The sequence below is a fragment of the Thunnus maccoyii genome, chromosome 24 (assembly GCF_910596095.1).
Source record: "Thunnus maccoyii chromosome 24, fThuMac1.1, whole genome shotgun sequence".
Classification (NCBI taxonomy): domain Eukaryota; kingdom Metazoa; phylum Chordata; class Actinopteri; order Scombriformes; family Scombridae; genus Thunnus; species Thunnus maccoyii.
The window spans coordinates 7,345,476-7,368,184 of NC_056556.1; the positions used below are offsets into that span (position 1 = coordinate 7,345,476).

At 40.7% G+C, this 22,709-nt stretch overlaps 1 protein-coding gene across 1 annotated transcript; it reads right to left on the reverse strand.

Moving 5' to 3' along the window:
* Window positions 1–1,870: 1,870 nt before the first annotated feature.
* On the reverse strand, window positions 1,871–21,605 carry LOC121891780 (sodium/potassium-transporting ATPase subunit alpha-1). Its single transcript, XM_042404341.1, has 23 exons — window positions 21,437–21,605; window positions 20,885–20,995; window positions 17,356–17,415; window positions 15,842–15,943; window positions 15,586–15,687; window positions 15,360–15,473; window positions 15,020–15,154; window positions 13,085–13,202; window positions 12,620–12,888; window positions 12,223–12,531; window positions 11,298–11,432; window positions 10,858–11,050; window positions 10,562–10,737; window positions 10,308–10,444; window positions 9,391–9,541; window positions 9,095–9,263; window positions 8,833–8,987; window positions 8,534–8,657; window positions 8,162–8,307; window positions 7,912–8,042; window positions 7,425–7,526; window positions 3,671–3,762; window positions 1,871–2,065 (listed from the first exon to the last, which is right to left on the reverse strand). The coding sequence occupies exons 1-23, from the start codon at window positions 21,446–21,448 to the stop codon at window positions 2,037–2,039; spliced, it is 3,072 nt and encodes a 1,023-aa protein (XP_042260275.1). The 5' UTR covers window positions 21,449–21,605; the 3' UTR covers window positions 1,871–2,036.
* Window positions 21,606–22,709: the final 1,104 nt, after the last annotated feature.

The window sequence follows — 22,709 nt, forward strand, 5'->3', positions numbered from 1 at the left end:
ACTGTCTGGCTCCCTGTGTATTCTAATAGACCTTATCAGCAGGTTTGGAGAGCACTCTGCGCCAGCTGACAAGATAAACCTGAGATAGATCAAACAGCGATGGAGAGATTTCACTGCGAGGCCGATGGCAGTTCATCTTTAGCTTTTTACAAAACACACACACACACACACACACACGCTCCTTGCTGTATTGTCTCCTCTTTATATGTATTTGTGTCAAAATCTTCTGATTTTTAAGGGCTTTTTCTCAAGTATGAAACCCATAAAACATGACATAGAATGAACAAAATTAGGAGTAAACAAACAAAAACCACAGGAGGACTTAATTCGCAGATGGACGCACAGTAGCGAGCCCTGGCATTGTGTGTAGGGGGAGCGTGTGTGTGCTCATGCATGTGCCTGTTTGCACGTGCACGCATACACATATATGTGCAGTCATATTTTTTTTTGTTTTGTTTTGGTGAGTGTATTCACATCCATGCGTGTGCAATCAGCGCAGCTCGCGTGTTGCGCTATAAATAGCATAGATTTTATTTAGATGTTGGAGAGAGAGAGGAAAGAGAGAGAGAGAGAGAGAGAGAGAGAGGGCTCTCAAATGAGTTGCCATAGCAACAGGCACGTTCAGGGGCCCTGCTTGTGAACGAAGGATGAAGGCATGATAATGTCTGCCTCTTTCTCTCTCTCTATCCCCACAGCTCGATTCATCTTGATTGAATAAGTTTATCGACGTGACAGTTCATCAGAAAAGAATATTACCAAAAGCAGCAAAGAACAAGTTTATGCTTTCAAACCATAATAAGATGATTGATTACATCTTGAAAATGTGTGTTACAATAGCCAATATTTGTTGTTCTCTTGCTGTGACTTTAATCCATCCTCCTTCTCCTCCTTTCTTCCATCTTTTTGTTTGCTTCCTCGTCTTGTGTGTCTTACTCTAGCACCCTCTGGTGTAAAAGGAAATCACCTTGTAACTTGGAAGGAAAACAACCTGATTGGTCAGTTTAAACACTCATCAGCTCACCTGACTCATTTCCTGAATTGTGCTGCATGTCAACTATTAATGACCTATAATATCTGCAAATAATCTCTCCACTGGCTCAATTGTCTCACAAGTGTGTGTGAAGTCGGCCATCTGTGACCAGGTTTGTATGACGGGATACCGTGTACGCACACACTCACACACACACACACACACATATAAGAGCGATCGAGGGAGAAAGGGGGCCATACATAATGACCAGGGTAAACACAGAGTAGATTGCACTAGAGTGGTCTCAGTTAATTTTCACTGAGGGCCTCTTTGCATTAGCGGGCAACAGAGCGATCCATCGCAAACACCATTGTGGCAGACCGGCCCTTGAGATAACGGACACACACGTGAGCACACATACACACACACACACTCTCTCTCTTCTTCTGACATGCTTGTTCTTAATATCTGGTAGGTAAAGATAAAATCCAAGTGAAATCCAGTGTAGTAGCAGATAATGCTGACATGATTAGTGTATTAATTGATAAGTCAATCAACAGAAAATTACCTGATATCGATTGATTTAATTGTCTGACAAATAGAAGTGGCAACATTTGGTGTATTTTGCAAGGTAGACGTAGGTTTTCTATGTAGGAGGTAATCCAAAAATGTGCTTTTTTTGCGTAATATCATCATAATATTTCGATGTGAACTCTCTCGATGCAACCCCAGAACCAAAGTTTAGGAACAGAACAGTTAATGCGGATTATCCCCTTGCGTGGTTGACCAGATCTGACTCACTAATTCACATCTGTTGAACCTTAAAATGTTGTTTTAACCCTCCATGTCGGACAAAACCACCAGTAAAAGTGTGTGAAAGAAATAAACTTCCAAGCAGCCTTTGTTGTACAATGGTACGGAAATGTTTTATTGTGAATGACATATACATCAGATAATTTATCCATGTGTTTTTTGGAGTCTGACTAACATCTCAGACTGATATGTAACATGGCAGTAAATAACGATGAAACACTGACTGCTCCCTCCGTGACTGTGTCGTGTTGACTCAGTAGTATGTTTCTTGCTCCACCCAACCTAGAAACCAAAGGAGACAGAATTAGGGACGTATTCTGGGGATGTTTCGTCTTACATTAAAGGGCTTAAGATTCTCCTTGAAATCCCAAAAAATGGGAATATAGCAGGATTTAGCAGAAGGCTGTGACATTTCACTTTGCGCTTGAGCTGTAAGATGATATCATCCATCATGTTGGCTGACAGTGATTCAAATAAATAAGAGTGGATTAGGGAACGTGAACAAGACTCTTTCTGAATTTAGAGCCAACAATGACTGTCTTCATGATGCCATTAAAAGATGTGTCCTGCAGGGACACGGAGGTTGGGGCTCACAGTTGTTCATGAGCCGATGATATCATCCTTGATATCTGACCCGACCCTAGACATCTAACAACACAAGGGATTGTGGATGCATGAATGATGTGATTTAGCATCTTTTTCCAGGCCCCACTGAGCCCAAAGCTACATTTTATTTTTAGGCCTGCAACACTGTGCATACTTGTGTTTCACAGAAGGCAAAAAAAAAAAAATCATTGGGCTGGAATCATGGTTTCCATATTTGAGTGAAACTGTGAAACTTCAGTCAGCCCGGGTTAAATATAATGTGGAGGACAGTTAGCTTTGGGCCAAGTACACAGTGGGAAACCTATTTTTTTCTAATTTTGTTTGAGTAAACTTATGAAAATAAATCCCAGGAGCTGTTTGTTAGTTTAACATGTTTTTTTTTTTGTCTGTCTGATTGTAACACATTATTCACCATGGATGGGCAATGGGATGTTCACTGATCTGTGCTGTGAGGCTCAGATGTAGCACACACTCACACTCACACTCACACTCACACACATACAAACACAGCTGCATCAGAGCCAGCTCTGCATGCAGGTTCTGCACAGCTCTGTGGGCGGAATGAGGCATTAACAATGGTAGGGTTGAGGGTTCAAATCCCACTGGGCCCTGCCATCTGCCACAGTTCACTGGTCTATGTGGAGAGACACAGTTGTGGCAGTGATAACAGACAGGGCACGAAAATAGACACAGAGACACATACATTGCTCATGCTTAACACATACAGAGACACCTGTGATTCATCCTCAAAGTCCATTTTGGTCACAATCCTTCTGAGCCACAGCTGCCTTTGCTCTCTGTATCAAGCTACATACTGTATGTCATGACTAATGTCAGTCAGGGGGGAGGGATTACATAGCTTGCATATTGTTTTATAAATATCGTGGATAGTCAACACCTGAATTTCAGCATTACTTCAACACTCGGTCAACGAGGTTATGTTTTATGTCTCATTTGTCGGCCTTTTTGTTAAAAAATAGACAAGATTTCAATGAAATATGGTGGAAAGTTAGGCCATAAGATACAAAAAGGTCCTGTTCTTGTTTGCATTGGCATCCTGTTAAACTAAAAAGTAGATTTACGCTTTATCAGTATTGAAATAAAACTAAGTGTTTATTTGATGTGATGCAACACTTTTTCCTGCATCTGAGTTCCCATTTGGCCAACATGAAGCAATCCTATCCACCTCATCCTCCTACAGTCGCCTCCAGATACAGAGAACAGAGGCAAAAAATATGTCATAAAAAGCTTTAACAGCTTTGAATGTTGTAGAAGTCTTACCGCCTGGGTTGCGTCTGAGGATATATCTTCTGGCTTCGTCGTACAGGAAGATGAGCAGGGAATAGGGGAAGGCACAGAACCACCAACATGGCCTGAAGTGGACGAGAGAAAGACAGAGTTACAACTGGACTGTGACAAGTTTTAAAAAACCTAGAAACTGTTAGAGAGGCTGAGTTAGTACGTAATAGTAATAATAATAATAATTTATCTAAATACAAGCACATAGTTAAAAGACAGTATTAAAAAAAAGGTAAAACAAGTGAAATTTTGAATTCGATTCAAAATCAGGTGGTTGCACAACAGAGCTGTATTATGTAAACAAATAAGACTAGTTGTCAGGCGAAAAGGCAAGTCTTTAAAAATGTGTCTTAAGATAAGATTTAAAAGCAGAAACAGAAAACTAACTGGAAGACTGTTTCAAAGATGAGCTGCCAGAACAGCAAAAACTTGATGACCCTTTGATGACCTTAACATGGACTCAGGAACAGCTAGCAGGCCTAATACAGCAGATCTAAGAGGCCTTTTTGGACAGCCAGGAGTTAAGAGTTCACTGATGTACTGTGGTGCCTGGCCATGTAAAGCCTTGTAAGTCATGAGTAATTTTTTAAAATGGATTCTAAAATAAATTGGTAACCAGTGCAAAGAGGCTAAAACTGGAATGATGTGAGAAGTTCTGCACAATCTGAAGCTGAGCTGCAGTTCAGGCACTGAGGCAGGTAAGCAAGGTGTTACAACAGTCCGGGCCTGAGGAAATAAAAACATGAATAATTCTTGGAATATAAATAGATAATAAATCTTGGAAATATTCCTGAGTTGGTAGAAACATGATTGTACCATTTTTTTTGTTTTGTTCAAAGCTTACTAACTAACTATCGAAGATCGCACCCAGGTTTTTAGCAGTGCTCTTAATATTTGAGATAAGGGGGCCGAGCAGTGGCTGGACTTGATTAACAAGGACATCCAGTCTCTCACATCAGCTAAGCAGCTCTGATGAGTGGTCAGCTTGTTGCATTCAGGGGGTTTAATGGAGAGATATAACTGTGTATTGTCTGCATAACAGTGAAATGAGATGTTATGATGACGGATGATATGACCCAATGGTAGCATATAAAGAAAGAACAGAATTGTCCCAAGAACTGATCCTTGAGGAATACCACATGTTGTCTGTACAGTTGAAGAGATGAATGAATCAATTGAGACATAAAATGTTCTGTCTAACAGAGAGGAGGAGAACTGCTCCAGGACTGTTCCAGAAATGTCCACCCAATCCTGAAGTCTATTAATTAGCGTAGCGTGATTGATGGTGTCGAATGCTGCGCTAAGGTCAAGCAGCACCAGTCCAGAGTCTGCAGCCATTAATAAATCATTTGCAACCTTTAGAAGAGCTGTTTCGGTACTATGCAACATGTGAAATCCAGATTGAAATGTCTAAAATATGCTGTTGTTATTAAACGCTTCCAGAGTTGTTCTAAAACCAGTTTCTCAAGAATTTTGGAAATGAAGGGGAATTTTGAGATTGGTCTAAAATGTTTTTAAAACTGATGGATCAAGGCCTGATCCTTTTAGCAGTGGCTGAAAACAGGCTATTTTAAAATAATCTGGGACACATCCAGAGTAAAGGGAACTATTTAAAATTTGGAAGAGAGAAGGGCTTATTTCTCCCATCACTTTTCTGGACAATTTAGCTGGAATGATATCCAGATGACTGGATGAGGGTTTCATGTGTCGGTGAGAGTTTCCATATCAACTGGCCAGCAGCTATCTTGCAAATGAGGACATTGACAAGGAAGAATCATGGGAGGAGTTGGAAAGGCAATGTTTGGTTGAATTTGGCGAATTTTGTCTGGAGAGAAGGAGACATTTCTCACAGTCAGCAGCAGATGAAGCAGAGGGACTAGTAGTGGGAGGTTTGACAATCTGATTAATGGTTGTAAATAAAAATCTGGGATTGTGCTGATTGGTGGTTATTAACGCCAACAAATATTGGTCTCTTGCCTCTTTTACTTTTGATTGTAGATGACCAGTATATCTTTACTTTGTTGGAGTTTTCTTGTCCTCCATTTGCGTTCTGTTCTCCTGCATGCTTTTTTAAGGTTAAGACTATCAAATAAAATACACTGGTGATCAGAGATGGAGTGATCCATCATAGACACAAAGTCTAAACCATGGCCATGGCTATGAGTTGGGCCAGAGACATGTTGAACCAGAATAAAGGACTCAGTAATATTTCAAAAAACTCAACTGCAGTAGAATTTGAGGTGTCATCTATCATATTTTAAAAAAAACTGATGTTAAAAATTCAGAATATTCTGAACACTGGATTTGCCTTGGGGGTTCAACAGATGCCAACACACAACACTGGCATGCCCCCAGTAATTTTCAGCATCAGCACTTCAAAGCACAGAGTTTTATGCTGTTATATTTGGCTTAAGGCTCTCTAAGAACACATGAAAAGCTTTTTTTTCTAATCTGCACACACATATACAAACCATCAAATTTTTCATTTTTTAAATGATGCTTATTAGTTTCGTGTGTTCTACCAACCTAATGGCCAGGAGTGGTTCAGTGGGCTCCATCTAATCTTTCCAGGGTAAAAAAAAAAAGCCAAAATGGTCTTCTTCAAAGGTCAATCAGGATAGCGCCCTGACTTTGCCTCTCAAAATGTCAAAATATGTACAGAAATTGGACAAAACCTCCCTAAATCAAAATACATAACATGGTTTACACTATTGTTATTTGACTGATAAATCTAGTGACGGATGAGTTGAGTGATATAAAGCCAAATTTATTTGTTTCATTGAATATTTACTGTAATTTCTGTAGATTTTCTTTAGCAATAAGTAACTGAAATCCACTGAATATATATCAACTCAGAGATAAAAGCATGAATGAGAGAGAAAAACACAAACACAGAAAGCAGATGAGACAGAAATAGGGACAAGAAGACAAAGACTGGGGGGAGAGAGACAAACATGGAGAAGGAGAAGCCAAGGTTAGTTGAGCATCAGCAGTGGGTGGCTGAGGAGAGTCTGAAAGAAGTGGAGAGGAGACAGACACACTGGGAACAGATGAAAAGGTGGCGGGGAAGAAAGGAGAGGCAGGAGTAGGGGAAGACACAAAACAATAACGAGGAGAACCAGATAAGACGAGGAGATTTCAGTTGTGTGTGCAACTCCTGAGCTAATGAGCTTAACGTGCCCTCATTGCTTTCTATTTTTCTCTGTTGGGCAAACAATCTCATTAGCACAGTAGCTCTTCTGCTCTGTTCTGCCTCTGAAGTGGAAATTACCAGTGACACAAGATAACATCCATCTATTTTTAACAAGACGATCACTAAAACAGCGCTTCACTCAACAGAAATCCAAGGAAAACAATGTCACAGGACTGTAGCTGCCCTGATTGACAAGTAACCACCGGGAAGTGCGGCAAACGTAGGTAAATTAACAGAAAAAAGGATTTTGCAGATTACCACTTTAACAGGGATAATCTTAAATAGCTCTCATGCACAAACAAAAACAGAACACACTCAAATGAGAGCATGCCAACCACAAAAGCCAACAGTGAAAAGGGAAAAATGTGCTTTATGCATAACTCTGCATCCTAGACAATGTCCTAACAAGCTTATCAGCAGATTAAAGATAAAAGAGAGTTTGCATAGTATTCTTTTAGGATTTTTTGTAAACACAGTATAATTCCTGAATTTCTGTAAAGACGCTTGAGGATGTTTATCTCTTAATCTGTGTGTTTTACTCACTTGAGAGGGTACATTCTGAGGGCGACGTCCATGCCCGGGCAGTATGACAGGAAAGCAGCCAGGGCGGTCTCCTCAAACAGCCCAAAGATCAGGATGCGGTTCCTGTGAAAAATTAAGATTTAACACAATTAAAATCAAAATTTATCTGAGAGCATTCTACACTTCCTATTGTTATACTGACAGCTCCTGAAGCAATAAATATTCTTCATAGAAATACTAGGATCACCAAAATAGCAATAGTTATACTAAAAAGCAATAGTTATTCTAAAAAGCGACGTGCCCACAAACAAATGATTACACATATCTCAAGGTAGAGGCTAACTGTGCTACTATTGCCCTTTCTATAAGATAGTTGAAAGAAACTCAGGGATCAGACTACAAAGGCACGCTCCTTGAATTAAATATATGAGAAAATCTTTTATAAAATGCAGGTTTGAAAGTCCCTGCTGTACTTTATAGCTCCTCCTATGTCTCTACATGGACATACTTCATTCCTTGCTGCAGGATGGAGTTCCTCCTGGTCTTACAGATGATCAGATCGGCCCACTGGACGACCACGATGCTAGCGAAGAAGGCTGTGTGGCAGGTGAACTCTACGATCTTTCTGCGCTCGTATGTCTGGTGGATAGAAAATTAAAAGAGATTAGGACCTTTTTCCTTTTCTTCCTGTTTATTTTGGCTTCAGCATTACTGCTTATGGCATTGCATTTATTTATTAAATGATTACAATTACTGACCCACTGCTGTCCGTAGCTGTCTTCCAGGTCATTTACATATCTGTCGTCCCAGAGCACTCTGAGCCCGAGCAGGTCCATGGGTAGGAAACCATTTTCAGCCAGGATCACAAAGTATGTGAAGAACCCAGCTGTGGCCTGCATCATACCTAACAGAGGAAAAGAGCAGTTCATTCATAACTTTGTAAACTTTGATTTAAGAGACAGAGCTACCAAAAGATGAGGAAGGTTACATTTTTTAGAAAACTGACCATAACCCTAAAAACATTCACTTCTTTCTCTACTATTCAGTCACATAAGGATTTATATATCCCACAACAACAAACAGTGAGAAAGGGCAAATTCTCGCCCTCTGTAGAGACAAAAAAAACGTACCAATCTGTCCGTAGGCTATGCTGATGAGCCTCTCATTCACTAATTTGTCTGTTTTGGGGTTTCTTGGCTGTCTCTTCATGATGTCACTCTCAGCTGCTTCATAAGCCAGGGAGATGGCAGGGACCTGGCAGGCAACAAGTAAAAAAATGGAAAGTAAATTAAGTGAATTACATACCCACATAATGTATTACCATTACTTTATTATGATGAAAAACTTGCATGATGTCAAGAGATAAGACAACCTTTTTGAAAAGGCTATGAAAAGCTTCACTAACCAATCAATCTCTCAAAGAACTCACCATGTCAGTTCCCAGGTCGATACAGAGGATGGTGACGGTTCCCAGGGGAAGAGGGATGTTGGCGATGATAAAGAGGAGGAAGGGTGAGATCTCAGGGATGTTACTGGTCAGGGTGTAGGCGATGGACTTCTTCAAGTTGTCAAAGATCAGACGGCCTGACAAAGTAATTTATGACAAGAAGAAGAAATTAATATTGTGACATTTGGGCAGTTACAATGATGCTTGCTGTAGTCTGCATTTCTGAAATGAAAGAAAGCTTTACCTTCTTCCACTCCTGTAACGATGGAGGCAAAGTTGTCGTCCAGCAGGATCATGTCGGCGGCCTGCTTGGAGACATCAGATCCAGCGATTCCCATGGCAACACCAATGTCAGCCTTCTTCAGAGCTGGAGAGTCGTTCACACCATCACCGGTCACAGCCACAATGGCTCCCTGCAGAGAGAGGGAAAGAGAGTTTGAATGTGCTGGTATGGAACATATTCAAAACATAACTCAACTGAGGTTTAATTGCTTCAACAAAATGTAGGACAGCAGACAAAGCTGTGTGTACGATGCTGACCTGTCTCTGGCAACCCTCCACAATGATAAGTTTCTGCTGAGGGGAGGTTCTGGCAAAGACGATTTCAGTGTGGTGTCGCAGAATGTTGTCAAGATGTTCTGAGGTCATTTCTTTAAGCTCACCGCCGTGGACAACGCATGCCTTGGCGTCCCTGGAGAGGAAATCACAGCAGCATTAGGACAACAATTCTGATCGCACATCCTGTTTCTGTGAGGGAAAGCTGAATCTAGGATATGATCAGGGCCACAACATGAAAATCACAAGGAAAAGGCATACTAGGAAAACAGGAAATTCCTTTAGAAACAGACAGCACCAGTCTTGGCACCCCATTTAAAGGACAATTATAGCTTTGTTGGTGAAATTCTAGACTTTGAATAGTGTGCTATATACAGTATGTTTGGGCCTAACCTCATAATTGCAGACGATGAATCATACATTGTCAACACTTAAACAGTGTCTTCAGTCATTTATCTTGGTGCCATTGTACAGGATAGTGTAATATTTTGCCCACGCAGGTGACATTTCACATCAGTTACAAATACACTTTTCGGCAGGAGATTTCTTCCCAGAGCAGCAGTTTGATAAACGTGCTGAGCTTGGATCTGAGCACATAAATCAAACTTGTTGATGAGGAAACAGTAAAGCCACCAGCTCAGAGCCACATCTAGATTTATTTGTCTGCACTGACTCTGAGGTAAAAGCCTTTTTGGCTGAGCAGATTGAAGGCCTCGTTAGCCGACGCTGATTTAATTTTATATTGATACCTCTAGTATTGCAAAGAATTGCCACAGAAGAGGAGGCTTCTTGAAAAAATGTTTTAAGCATCTGCCAAAAATGTATATATTTTGAGTGTTTGGTGCCACAAGTGTGACAAACAATCTCAACACTCAGATATAAGCTTTAGTAAGCATACAAACCTGGGGTTAACCTCTGAAACTGGAACGTTCAAGCGAGCAGCAATGTCTTCAACAGTCTCGTTGCCTTCAGAGATGATACCCACACCCTTAGCGATAGCCTTGGCTGTGATGGGATGGTCACCTGTTACCATAATAACCTGAGGAAGAGGAAGACAGAGGAGGAAAGACAGTTTCATACATGATAGTCTTGCAGGAAGTTTGTATCATTCTGATGTTCATATGTACAGTGGATTGAACCTTTTCTGGTTGCATACCTTGATTCCAGCGCTCCTGCATTTGCCGACAGCATCGGGCACAGCAGCACGAGGAGGATCAATCATGGACATGAGGCCAATGAAGCACAGTTTCTCTGTGGGGAAGTTCACCTCTTCAGTGTCAAAAGCAAAGCCCTCTGGGAACTGGTCGTCAGGCAGGTTGAAATGGCAGAAACCTGAAAAAAAGGGAAGAGAATGATTGTCAGTCATATAGCAAGATGCCTTTTCAGAGTTCAGTCCACCAACCAATTCAGGACATATTGCAAGGATTTAGAATTGAGGCAACCCATACTAACCCAGTACTCTCTCTCCAAGTCCTCCCAGCTCAACATAGGCGTTCTGGAAAGCATCTTTCATCTCCTCGTCCAGCGGCTGCTCTTTGCCTTGGAGCATGATGGTGGAGCAGCGGTCCAAAATCCTCTCTGGGGCACCTTTCATGACCAGCAGATGCTTGGTCTCTCCGGGAGTTGTGTTCTTGTGAACAGAGAGCTGTAGAACAAGAGGAAGGCTGTATAGTCAATGCTTGTTTTGTTGTCGCTATCAGGTATTTATGTCAAATAAAACCCAGTTTTAATTTAAAATTTGCTGGTATAGATTGTTAATTATTTGTTAAAAACTGCTCGATGAAGACCCAGACACTAGAGGGCCCAAGTCAACATTTCCTTCCATTGAAAATGAAAAGCAGGTGAACAAATTTTGTAGCTGTACTGTCGAAAAAATTATTTGAATTGTTTACCTGATATTTGTTGGTGGAGTTGAAGGGGATCTCAGCAATCTTGTTGTACTTGTCTCTCATGCCACTGACAGATCCGCAGCACAACTCAATACACTTCAGCAGGGCAGCTTCTGAGGCATCACCGGCTACATCTCTCTGTGAATTTAAACAAAAAAGAGTTGGATCAGTGGATTTGACTCGATTCATACAGATGAATTTGGATCAGCTTAAATTTCAATGATCCATTCCACAAACAGACGTTCTTGTGTTGCTGGTGATGTCAGTAGTTTGTGTAATTTTAAGAACAAGTAAATGAATATAGATATTATTATTATTATCATTATATTATATAAAGAGATATATATAAGTCCCCTTTGAAATACCTGACAATTTCAAAAAAACACTGCGATTTTAGCAACTTTTGACATTCTGAGACATTGTCTTTCTGCTCCCACTGTGCAGTGGACTCATGAAGAAATAAATCAATAGGCCTGTCTAGCCACTTCCTGCTGTAGAAAAAGCTATCTATTACTGAAAAGACCTTAATTATGTTGAGTGCTTTTTAAAAAGATTTGTAGTGCAGTTTGGCTGCATTTGTATTTTTGTTGCAAAGTCCCAAAGTTCTTTGCCAAGTTATAATGCCAAGAAACTTCCCACACAGTCACTGCATCTTGTTATTCAACTGAATTATAAATCAACTAGGGGGTAGCACCCAATTCAATAAGGAAGAAATAGTTCTGTGAGGTAAAAAGGGTAAATTCTGCTTTGTTCTTGTTTACAACCATGACTAAGAGGATGGTATTACACCAAATGTTATTGGTATCGTCTTCCAATGGTGAATTATTTAGACTCTTTGTGGAGACCTGAATGGGTGAACTAGAGCAAAACGTTTAGTGTGTTTGGTGATCAGAAGATTTTAAAGGAGGATGCAGGAAAAGGTCGGCACCTTCAGGATGGGAACGTTGCTCTGCTCTGCCAGGAAGACGGCACGGTTGCAGAGTCCAGCGATTCTGGCCAGGGCAGCCCAGGTGGCCGAGCTCCTGTCGAAGGAGGTCCCGCTCTGGTTCTCAGTGGTGTCAGCCTCGTGGATCTGGTTGTCGAACCACATGTGAGCAACGGTCATTCTGTTCTGGGTCAGGGTGCCGGTCTTGTCTGAGCAGATGGTGGAGGTGGAGCCCAGGGTCTCGACAGCTTCCAAGTTCTTCACCAAGCAGTTCTTCTTGGCCATACGCTTAGCAGTCAGAGTCAGACACACCTAGAGACAGAAATCCAGTGTTCTTCAGTCTGAATCAGATTATTAACAGTGAAATAAAAATCGGGACATACACCACACCAAAACTCACAGTGACAGTAGCCAGGAGACCTTCCGGCACATTGGCGACAATGATACCGATAAGGAAGATGACGGCCTCCAGCCACCCGTATCCAAGGATGAGGGAAAGAATGAAGAAGGACACGCCCAGGAAGACGGCCACACCAGTGATGATGTGGATGAAGTGCTCAATCTCAACGGCAATGGGAGTTTTGCCGCCCTCCAGACTGGAAGCCAGTGTGGCGATACGACCCATGACAGTGCGGTCTCCAGTATTGATGACAATTCCTTTGGCAGTACCTGGTGAGAGAAGTCATAGGTAAGAAAAAGAATAGAATACATTATCAACTATAATTATTATATTATATTATATTATATTATATTATATTATATTATATTATATTATATTATATTATATTATATTATATTATATTATATTATATTATATTATATTTCTGTGTCATCCACTACTTTGTTTTTTGTTTTTGTGTTCTACCTTCAACACAGTTGGTGGAGAAGAAAACGATGTTCCTGGTCTCCAGTGGGTTGTCATTGGAGAAGTCAGGAGTACGAGTCTGGGGCTCAGATTCACCAGTCAGAGAGGAGTTGTCCACCTGGAGGAGAGAAAGTAAAGCAAGAATGAAACATAAAAGATATATAGTGACGAGAGAGTGACACATTGTATTCAGGAGAAAAAAGAAAGAAATGTCAAAAACATTGACTGACATCCCAGATAGCATAATGAATCATAAAATTTTAGAGGTGAAGCTCAGTGTAGGTGCATACACACCGATAATGTTTACAACTGGGAAGGTAAGATTCTCTGAAAATGCTCCCAGAAGGTTATTTTTCTACAGCAAAGTTTGCCCTGGCCTCCTCCTCTTATAAACATGGAATGTACTGTTCTATGTTAGTCCAGGGATCATTGTCCTAACAGTCCAGCCACAGTCCCCACCTCTAGTCTAAGAACTGGTTTCCACTGCCTTGTTTGGTACAAGGTTGAACCCCACATGTACCCAATTGAACTGATAGCACCTTGTTGGGGGCTGCACAGCTTAAGGCAGCTGTCTTTCCAGTGACACATAAATGCTTTATCCACAGGTCCTGGAATTTGAAAACCATGTTGACTGTGGTGACTGCGAAAACAATGTTGCTAAGCCTATTGCTGGCAAACAGGAGTGCATTGCCAAAATGCATCCATTCCATGCAGGATGCGGGCCATATGAACATTAGGAATGAGGGTCAGTTCTTGTTTATTTGGTTCGTTCTTGGTTGACATGCGGTATTGCTATGGCTTTCTTGTTGCCCGGATCTGGCAAACAGGAGTGAAACGCCATCATTCCATGCAGTATTTGGGCCAAATGAGGATATGGAATGTAGGCCGGATCAGGGCCAGAATAAAAATGAACTGTGGTCCAGATTTGGGCCAGATATTTTTTACTTGGTTCATTTTTGGTTGACATGCAGTAATCCTAGGTTTGCTTGTGGCCCAGATCTGGTAAACGGGAGTGCACCGTTCCACGCGGTGTGTGGGCTGGATGAGGATATGGAATGTAGGCCCGATCAGGGCCAGAATAAAAATGAACTGTGGTCCAGATGTAGGCCAGATTTGGTTTATTTGTTTAGTTTTTGGTTAGCATGTGGCATTGCTGTGGTTTGCTTGTGGCCCGGATCTGGCAAACAGGAGCGGACCGCCCAAGTGCCATCATTCCACCCGGTATGTGGGCCGGATGAGGATATAGCATGTGGGCCCGATCAGGGCCAGAACAAAAATGAACTGTGGTCCAGATATAGGCCAGATCTTGTTTATTTGTTTAGTTTTTGGTTTACATGTGGCATAGCAATGGTTTGCTTGTGGCCCGGATCTGGCAAACAGGAGCGGACCGCCCAAGTGCCATCATTCCATGCGGTATGTGGGCCACATGACAGTGTCGGGTGAGGGCCAGATATGGGCCACAGCAATTTTGCTATCTGGGATTGGTGATCTTTTTGTTGATGTGAAAAGCAGGGAGATAGAAGTGGCACATTTGGGTAAAAAGAATTTAACTTCAAGAGACAAACAAGACAATTAAGGAACTAAGATAATGTGATCTTGATTTTTGAGTCTATCAAAGGAAATCTAGACGTGAAGACACCAACAGGAAGTTAAAAAAACCCCACATCTATCCACATGCTGTATTTCCTGTAAGAAGTTGTGCAACTTTAATCGAAACATGATGACTGTGTGGCGTATGAGTAAATCATAATTTCTTCTTTTTACTATCAACTTGACTCATATTAATACTCAGAAACGATAATAATACATAAACTTCATAAATAAAAACAGTCTTAATAAATCTTTATAATTCAAAATTGAATGTCTAAATGCAGTTTCAAACTAGTGTTTGATATGAAGGTCTGTAAGGCGAGATGAAAAGAGGACTTTACAGACCTTGCAGCCGTGGGCAGAGATGATTCGCAGATCAGCGGGGATTCTGTCTCCTCCTTTCACCTCAACCAAATCTCCAACCACCACATCCTCAGCGTTGATGCTGCTCTTCTCACCGTCACGGACAACCAGGGCTTGCTATGAGATCAAAGGTGGAATATATGTTTGGAGGCAATTCCTGAACATAATTATGAATGCCAAGAGGCATTACCCTTCCCAGTTGATAAATGGGAAAATGTGTAAGCAGTACAGTAAGATTGATGTCATAAGACTGCTCCTTAGCTTTGTGCAACATGTTCCCATCTGTAAAACTGCCTTAATGCTTAGATCTGAAATATCGCACCTGTGGGACCAGGTTCTTGAAAGACTCCATGATCTTGGAGCTCTTGGCCTCTTGGTAGTAAGAGAAGCAACCAGTGATGATGACGACAGCAGAAAGCACAATACCCAGGTACAACTGCAGGAAAAGAAAAGGTTGATGTTCAGTTCATGTCTGGAGACATTTATTCTTTATCTCATAGATGATTTACTCATCATCAAAACATATGTATTAGCAAAGACCTCCTTACGTTATCATTAGCTGGTTCATCTTCTGCGGCAGCCTGGATACCGTAAGCCAGGAAGCAGAGGATGGCACCAATCCACAGCAGCATGGAGAAACCACCAAACAGCTGGAGACAAGATACAGTAACATTTAGGATCCAACCTTAACCCTTTACTGGCTACAACAAATAAGAGCGCCAGAGCAGAGTGAACTTGGATTCCCAAAATGTGAATATTCAAACAAGGTTTTATGTTTTGCATGGAACTCTGGACGAGTTTTACCTGTCTGCAGAACTTGACCCATTCAGGTGTGGTGGGGGGAGGCGTGAGAGCGTTTGGGCCATCTCGGGCCAGAATCTCTTTTGCTCTGGAGGAGGACAGACCCTAGAGAGAGGAGCACAGACAGGATGTGAAACACAGGATGACATAGCATAAAATAATGTCAAACAAACAGACAATGAAAATAGCTGGAATAAATAAACCAAATATATGTAAACCACTTTTGACCCATCTGAGTTACCTTAAGGTTTTGAGACAAGGAAGAATAAGAATGGAGCTTTGACTAAAAATACTGTACATGCTTCCCTACAACTGCCTGGTAAAAGTCAAGACAGTGTTGGGAGTGTTGTCTTGCCGGAGGATTTCTATCTGAGGAAATCCATAAAAGAAAAACCTGAAAGTCCAGTTTTTTGCCCTCCTACCCAAAGCTTTGCCTTTGCTCACATTTACTGAAGGGAAACACAACAAAAGACGAGGTAGAGTGACGTGTATCCTTCTGAACAGTTTTATTTGGTAATCAGGTACACTGCTATTACCTCAGGAGGTAGTGGATTAAAGTTTGGTTGAAACAAAAACAAAAAGAAACCGCATCCACAGGAAGAGAGATCTCAGTAATCCTTCAATTACTGCTTCCTCTTTTCCACAACTCAGTGTAATTAGACAGTGAAAACACAGCTTGTGATAAATCACAGCTTGTATGAAACAGGTAGGCAGGACAGTCAGGTAGTATTTCTATCAATGAACACTACATTCTTCAAAAAGGTCATGGTCACACTTTCTAACAGAGTAAAAAAAAGGGAAATAATTGAGAGTAAAATGTGACTGAAGGTCTCTTTGGAGGGACACCAGGTTTTTTTTTTCTTGTTGGTAGGGTCAATAAGACTGGCATTCTTGCCTGAATGAAGTCTTTGTTTGGGGGAAAACTCAGACAGATTTGATTTCTGCAGATAATCAGCATCAGTCAAGCTTTTGGCCAGTGTGGGGTTGTATTGTGTTGTATAATGGGATTTTTGTGTGTCCTCAGCTTGATGAAGACCATGGTAAGAACAGGAATAGCACATTTCGTGTAGTAGTTGTGTTTTCTCTTTCACAACAATGTAACATGTGTTGACCCTTTAAAGGGTTAGTTCACCAATATTAGCTTTAGTGGTATCAAGCCATGCAGATAGTTTTGGTTTTATGTGTCAGTTTTTTGAGATATATATCTGAGATATTACTTTTTTCACTTTTAGGCACTGACCGCATAAAACCAAAACCAAAAATTTTTAGTCAGCATTTCTTCACATGAGTAAGAATGTGTGGCGAAATGTTCTGCCTTTGCACTACTGTAACTCCCTAAAATACATGACTGAGTGTTGAGTGTTTTTCTTTGTAGTTGTAAGTCCTTGACCTCAGTTTGTACTCTGAGATCTTTCCTGGCCTCTGGGCTTATCTTCCTCTGTGAAAGTGTCATCAGAAGCCAGCCCATAAAGTTACTATCACTATGATAGGCTCAAACACACAAGCAGAGTACTCACTCTGGATAGATCAGTTCCATATTTTCTGTGAAGTTCATCCAGGGTTAACTTGTGATCATCCTATGGAGAGAGAGAGAGAGAGAAAGAGATTGAGAGACATTGCGTAAAATAAGCCAAAATACCTGTCATTTAAAAACCTTTGAGTATTAAAAAATGTCCTGTCAAGTCCTCCAGAGGGACACAGGGAATGTAAAGAAGGCAAGGCAAAATCTGCCCCCTGATTAGGATTATGGATGCATGTCCATACAGTGTGTTTTTCAGTCCACCAATGATTGAAAACTCACAACCACACACAAGTCACCGTGAGCTCAGTTATGTAAAGACTCATCCAAACAGTCAGTTTACTGTGAGCAAACAGTCCATCCAGCTAAATCAATGTCACCCAACTGATATACTGACGTTTGCTCTGAGAATTGCTCACGTGTTTGACATTTTGGTGGAGGTTACTGAGTGGATCCACTTTTTCTGAACGATCTGCTTTAAGTGTTGTTTTCAGGTAAAATGTGATCAAAGTATCTATATTTTTTTTTTTTACATTTTAAATGAAAGAGAGGGAAACATGCAAATGTAAGTGGATTTGCAAATGAACAACCAGAGATACTGACACATTCATGTGCCTACACTGTTTGTGTTTGAATAACGCCTACAATGAAGTGAATGAGTAGGAGAACGAGATTCTTCCCATGTAATTTGGATGATCTGAAATATCATCTGACTCCCACCTTTCAGTTTTGTTGTACTGAGAAGCATTGTAATCTTTATACAAAACAATGAAACATCCACAGTAAAGATGCCTTCACATATGTGACAAATTATTACATGCGGCAAAAAGAAAACATTACATAATTTCTTATATTGTAAGTGCAAATATATAGATTGCAGCTGCTGTTGGATAATGAGTTATTGAGGGACTGAATTAAGTGTCAGTTCAACATCACTCAGTGACAGTGTCCCATTATATTATGTAAGCACAAGTTTATTTTGATCTTTTAAAGTTTTTTCAATCATCCACTGTTGGAGTATATACATATATATATATATATATATATATATAAATATATATATGCTGTATGAAAATACACATTTACATAATATTCATTTGACCACTGAAAATGGCTGTTAATGTATCCTTTTACATTTATGTGGACTATTTACAGCTGGAGGAGAAAATGGATGTAATTGCATGGTTCTGCCTGGCCTGCCACAGTTTTGCATCATAATAAGCAAGCAAAGTGGCCCATGCCAAATGTGCCGTGGATAATGTGTTATCACATGCCACAAACTAAGTGTTGCTTTTTTTAACTGTTAGTCAGCAGTTCTTTCCTCCTTCCTGTGGAGGAAATTTCTTCACTAGCTTTGATGCTACGGCTCATAAACAAACATATATGGATCGTGTTCGGATGGACGACCGCACACTCCTTAGTTTAAGAAATATCTTCTGGACACTGTTGATGTTGAACTCAATCAACATGATTCTATATTTAACATTTTCTGTTGTCACATCTGATCAAATCACCGGCTGCTTTATGTTGCTATGGGAACAGTTTCCACTGTCTTTAGCTGGACTTTGAGGCCTCAGTTAATTGTATGATGGTGCAATAATCATTAACATGTCTGCTTCTTGAGCTCCATAGAGACACACTGGCACTCTTACTACTGTTTTACAACTGCCTGATACGCTATAATTCTTTAACCATAGTTCAATGCTTAATCCACATGACATACGGCATTGTCTCCCAGTGTCAGACTTTGGAACTAAAAGCTTTTCCGATGCACTTTCAATAGTTGAGAGACACATTAGCGACAACGCCTGCTGTTAATTGCAGTAAATGATATGCTAAGTTGGGGGCACAAGGTTATGGCAGACTGGCGATACGGTTGCTATGGCATTGAGATGTCCTTCAGCGGCGGCAGGACTTTGAGATCTAGTAAAAACGTACCAGACGACAATAATCATTAATATTTCACTGAGATGGGGATGTTACTACCTAATGACCTGCTGTACTGTGTGACCTGCAGTATGACATTGGGCAGAAACAGTTGCTAGACTCTTAAGAAACACTCAATTATGAAATCATTAATTATAAAACTGGCACTAAGCCAAGATATGCATATATTATCATATATTTCACTGTAATTGTGGTAAGAATTTATAGTTCTTGTTAGTTTTTAAAAATGTAACTATAGGACAACATCCATCTACAACTGTACTTTGTGACCTTGTGAAAGTCATTGCCAGAATGCCTCTATAGTGCATCGTACAGCAAAATTACAGAAAAATTAAAACCATTTTTATAAAATTAACATATCGTTTGACATCAGAAATGGCATATTCATTATTTAATTAGTGCTCTGACATGAACATGAGAGCTGAATCTGCCTACGTGTGAATTGACCTTGTGAAGGACACTGAGGTATCACAAGAAAGTCAAAAGGCACTTTGTCTTTTAACAAGACATTTTTAGGGAGTATTTTTATGGATAACTACAGAGGTGACAATATTTTTTATTTTGGCAAACTTCTCCCACTTAAGGACCAATTTCAGCCTTGAGAACATTTGACACCTTTAACAGATTTATTCCTGCCTACAAAATTCCACCAAATGTGTATTTAAACATTAAGGTGGTGGCATGAAAGCACTCATTAGCTTTTTTTCTTGAAGTTGGAGATGAGCTTAACGCAAGAGTGCCTCACTGACCTTGGGAAATGACCTCCGCTAGCTACAGATTTAGATTCAGAAAAGCTGACACCAGCAGGAAATTGGGCAACTGTTATTCCAATCTATCTACACAGGACATTTCAGACCCCACAAAATGTCTATATATGCAACTTTACACATTTCTATGCATCTGACGTAGCTGTGTGCAGCGATGAAAGTTTAGTTTCTTGTTAATTGTGGCTAGAGGAAAAATAATTTGCCCTACTAATTAAACTGCACATGATCTGAGACTTTAAAAGGAAATTAGAAGCAGAAGTATAAAAGTTTACTGTATCAAGGCTGTGGAAAAAGGACTAGTTTACATGTCTTGAAAAGCAGACGTCTCTTTGAGGACAACTGATCATCTCACCCAACATTTCAGAGCTGAAAGTCAATCTAGATAAGCATGACTTAGAAGTTAAGTATAGCTGTGAACTCCTTAATAACATGTGACACTATATGCAGCAGTGTAAGTAGCAATCTTTATGAAATTAGGGGCAGACAGCTACACCTCATGTGACTAGCCGTGAGGTCAAAGCAGAGGTTTGTCCGTACAATTACTGTGACTAATGGCAGTGACTGACAGTGACCAAGAGTCTAACATGGCCTGAATAAGTCATTAAGAATGAGGCAATATGGACGGGAAGACACGGTCTTCAAGAAGTTCAAGAGGGTCATTCAAGTCACGCCTTTTCCTTTCAGACGTAGGAGGATTTTTCAAGTTACAAACATTTTACCAAGTCACTTTAGTGTGTTTAAGTATCATCTTGCTGAAATCACCTCAATCAAGTTCTTAAGATAATGATAGACAACGTTTGTTTGTGTACTCACCAGGTCAACTTCTTTTTTCAGGTCGTCCATATCCTTCTTTTCTTTAGCTTTCCTGTCTTTCTTGCTCCCGCCATCTGAGGTTGCCGCCAGTTTGTAGTCATCTTTCCCTTTCTGAATTGAAGAAAATAAGAGAAAATGAGCTTCTGAATAAGACTGAACACACGTGTGAAGACTGCTCTAGAACTTCCTCATTTGTTGAGCGGGTAAGAGCGGAAAGCAGTGACAACTTTGCTGTTCAAACACGTTGTAAAACGTATGTTAATCATTGTTAGGAGGATTGTGAATTGCTCTTATAACAATCTACAATTTGACAGTTTGAAGAGTTCTGAAACTCCCACAACTGCAGGAAACCAGAGTGCTTGCACAGCACATTTTCGAAACTAAAGTACAAAGTACTTCAGGCAATCCACAAATGTCAAGCTTAACCACCAACTTGTGACTTAGTGTGAGCTCAAAACTGAAAAAAACCCCCCATAATCAGCCTGATCTTAACCTAAATCTAAAGACTCTTAGAAACCAGGTCAAAACATGTGACAAAGTTCCAATACTTACTCCCAGCCCCATGGTTGCAACGCAAGTCTGAGAACAGTCAATCCAATTGTCTTTTTAAATTGCAACTTTCCTACTCCGCCTCTCTCTCTCTCTCTCACTCTCTCTCTCTCCCACACTCTCTCTCTCACTCTAGCCCTGCTGCGTCCTGTGTCTTCCGCACTCCCCAGAGCAAAGAAGATAGGTTGCTTCACATTAGCATACCTTTATATCTGCAACTGGCTCACCTGCCCTAGAAGGAGGAGCTTGGGGAGAGAGGGGGGGGGGGGGGGTGAAACTGGACAGGTGAGTAGTAGTGTATTGGAGAAGAGGGCGGTGGGGGGTACGAGGTGGGGGAGTATCTGTGGGGGGGGAGGGAGGTAGTGGTGGAGGAGGAGTACGGAAGAAAGGGGAGGGGTAAATCTTGCTCAGCTTCCCAGTATTGTTCTCACCACTTCCCTTCTTCTTTCACTCTTTACTAATTTCCTCCCTTCTCCTTTAAGTAATTCTTTTATTTTCATATTTTCATTAAGCTTTATTTCATTTCAACATTTGTAACAGGTAGGTCATATGGACAACCAAACACATTCACACTTCATTTCCACATAAATCCTGGTGAATCTGGTGTGTACCGTCTCTGTCCCTATGTGCTTAGTTTACAGTACAAACAGGGATGAATGGAAAAAAAAGGGGGCAAGATAGTGGAATAGTGAATGAGAGACAGATCGAGATAAAGACACAGTTAGTAAGGTGAAAGTCCAGTTCTGCAGGTGACTGATTGCCTGAAGCTGAACGAGGCATTTGAATAACAAAGAAAGAGAGAAAGGTGAGCAGCTGATTAAAACTGACTGACTTTTTTTTTTTTTTTTTCCCTGTGAAGGCTTGGGAGGAAGAGGTTGGACAAAACAGTTGCTCAAAGCAAAGATAACATGTGGAATGCGAAAGGGAGGAATCCACTGAGCTTGTGGCTTTCTCTCTCCATCTGAGGTCAAGCTGCTCTGTAAAAAAAGAAAAAAAAACACCTTGAAATTGATTCTGAAGTCCTTCCACTTCAGGAAAAGTCAAAAGACCAGGACTGGAATGTCTTTCACAATACTAAACCATTGTGTTTAGCGTGGCTTCATATTGCTGCAATACTGAGTGAGCTTAAAAAGATGCTTGGCCTACTGCCTGCTGGTCCCATACCGTTGCAAAAAGGATTAATATATGTTAATCATCCTGAGAGAAAGAGAAAGTTTCCATTTAAGACCCAATTCATGCTCTAAGAGTCCTTTGAGCATTTAGGTTTCAAGTCCAA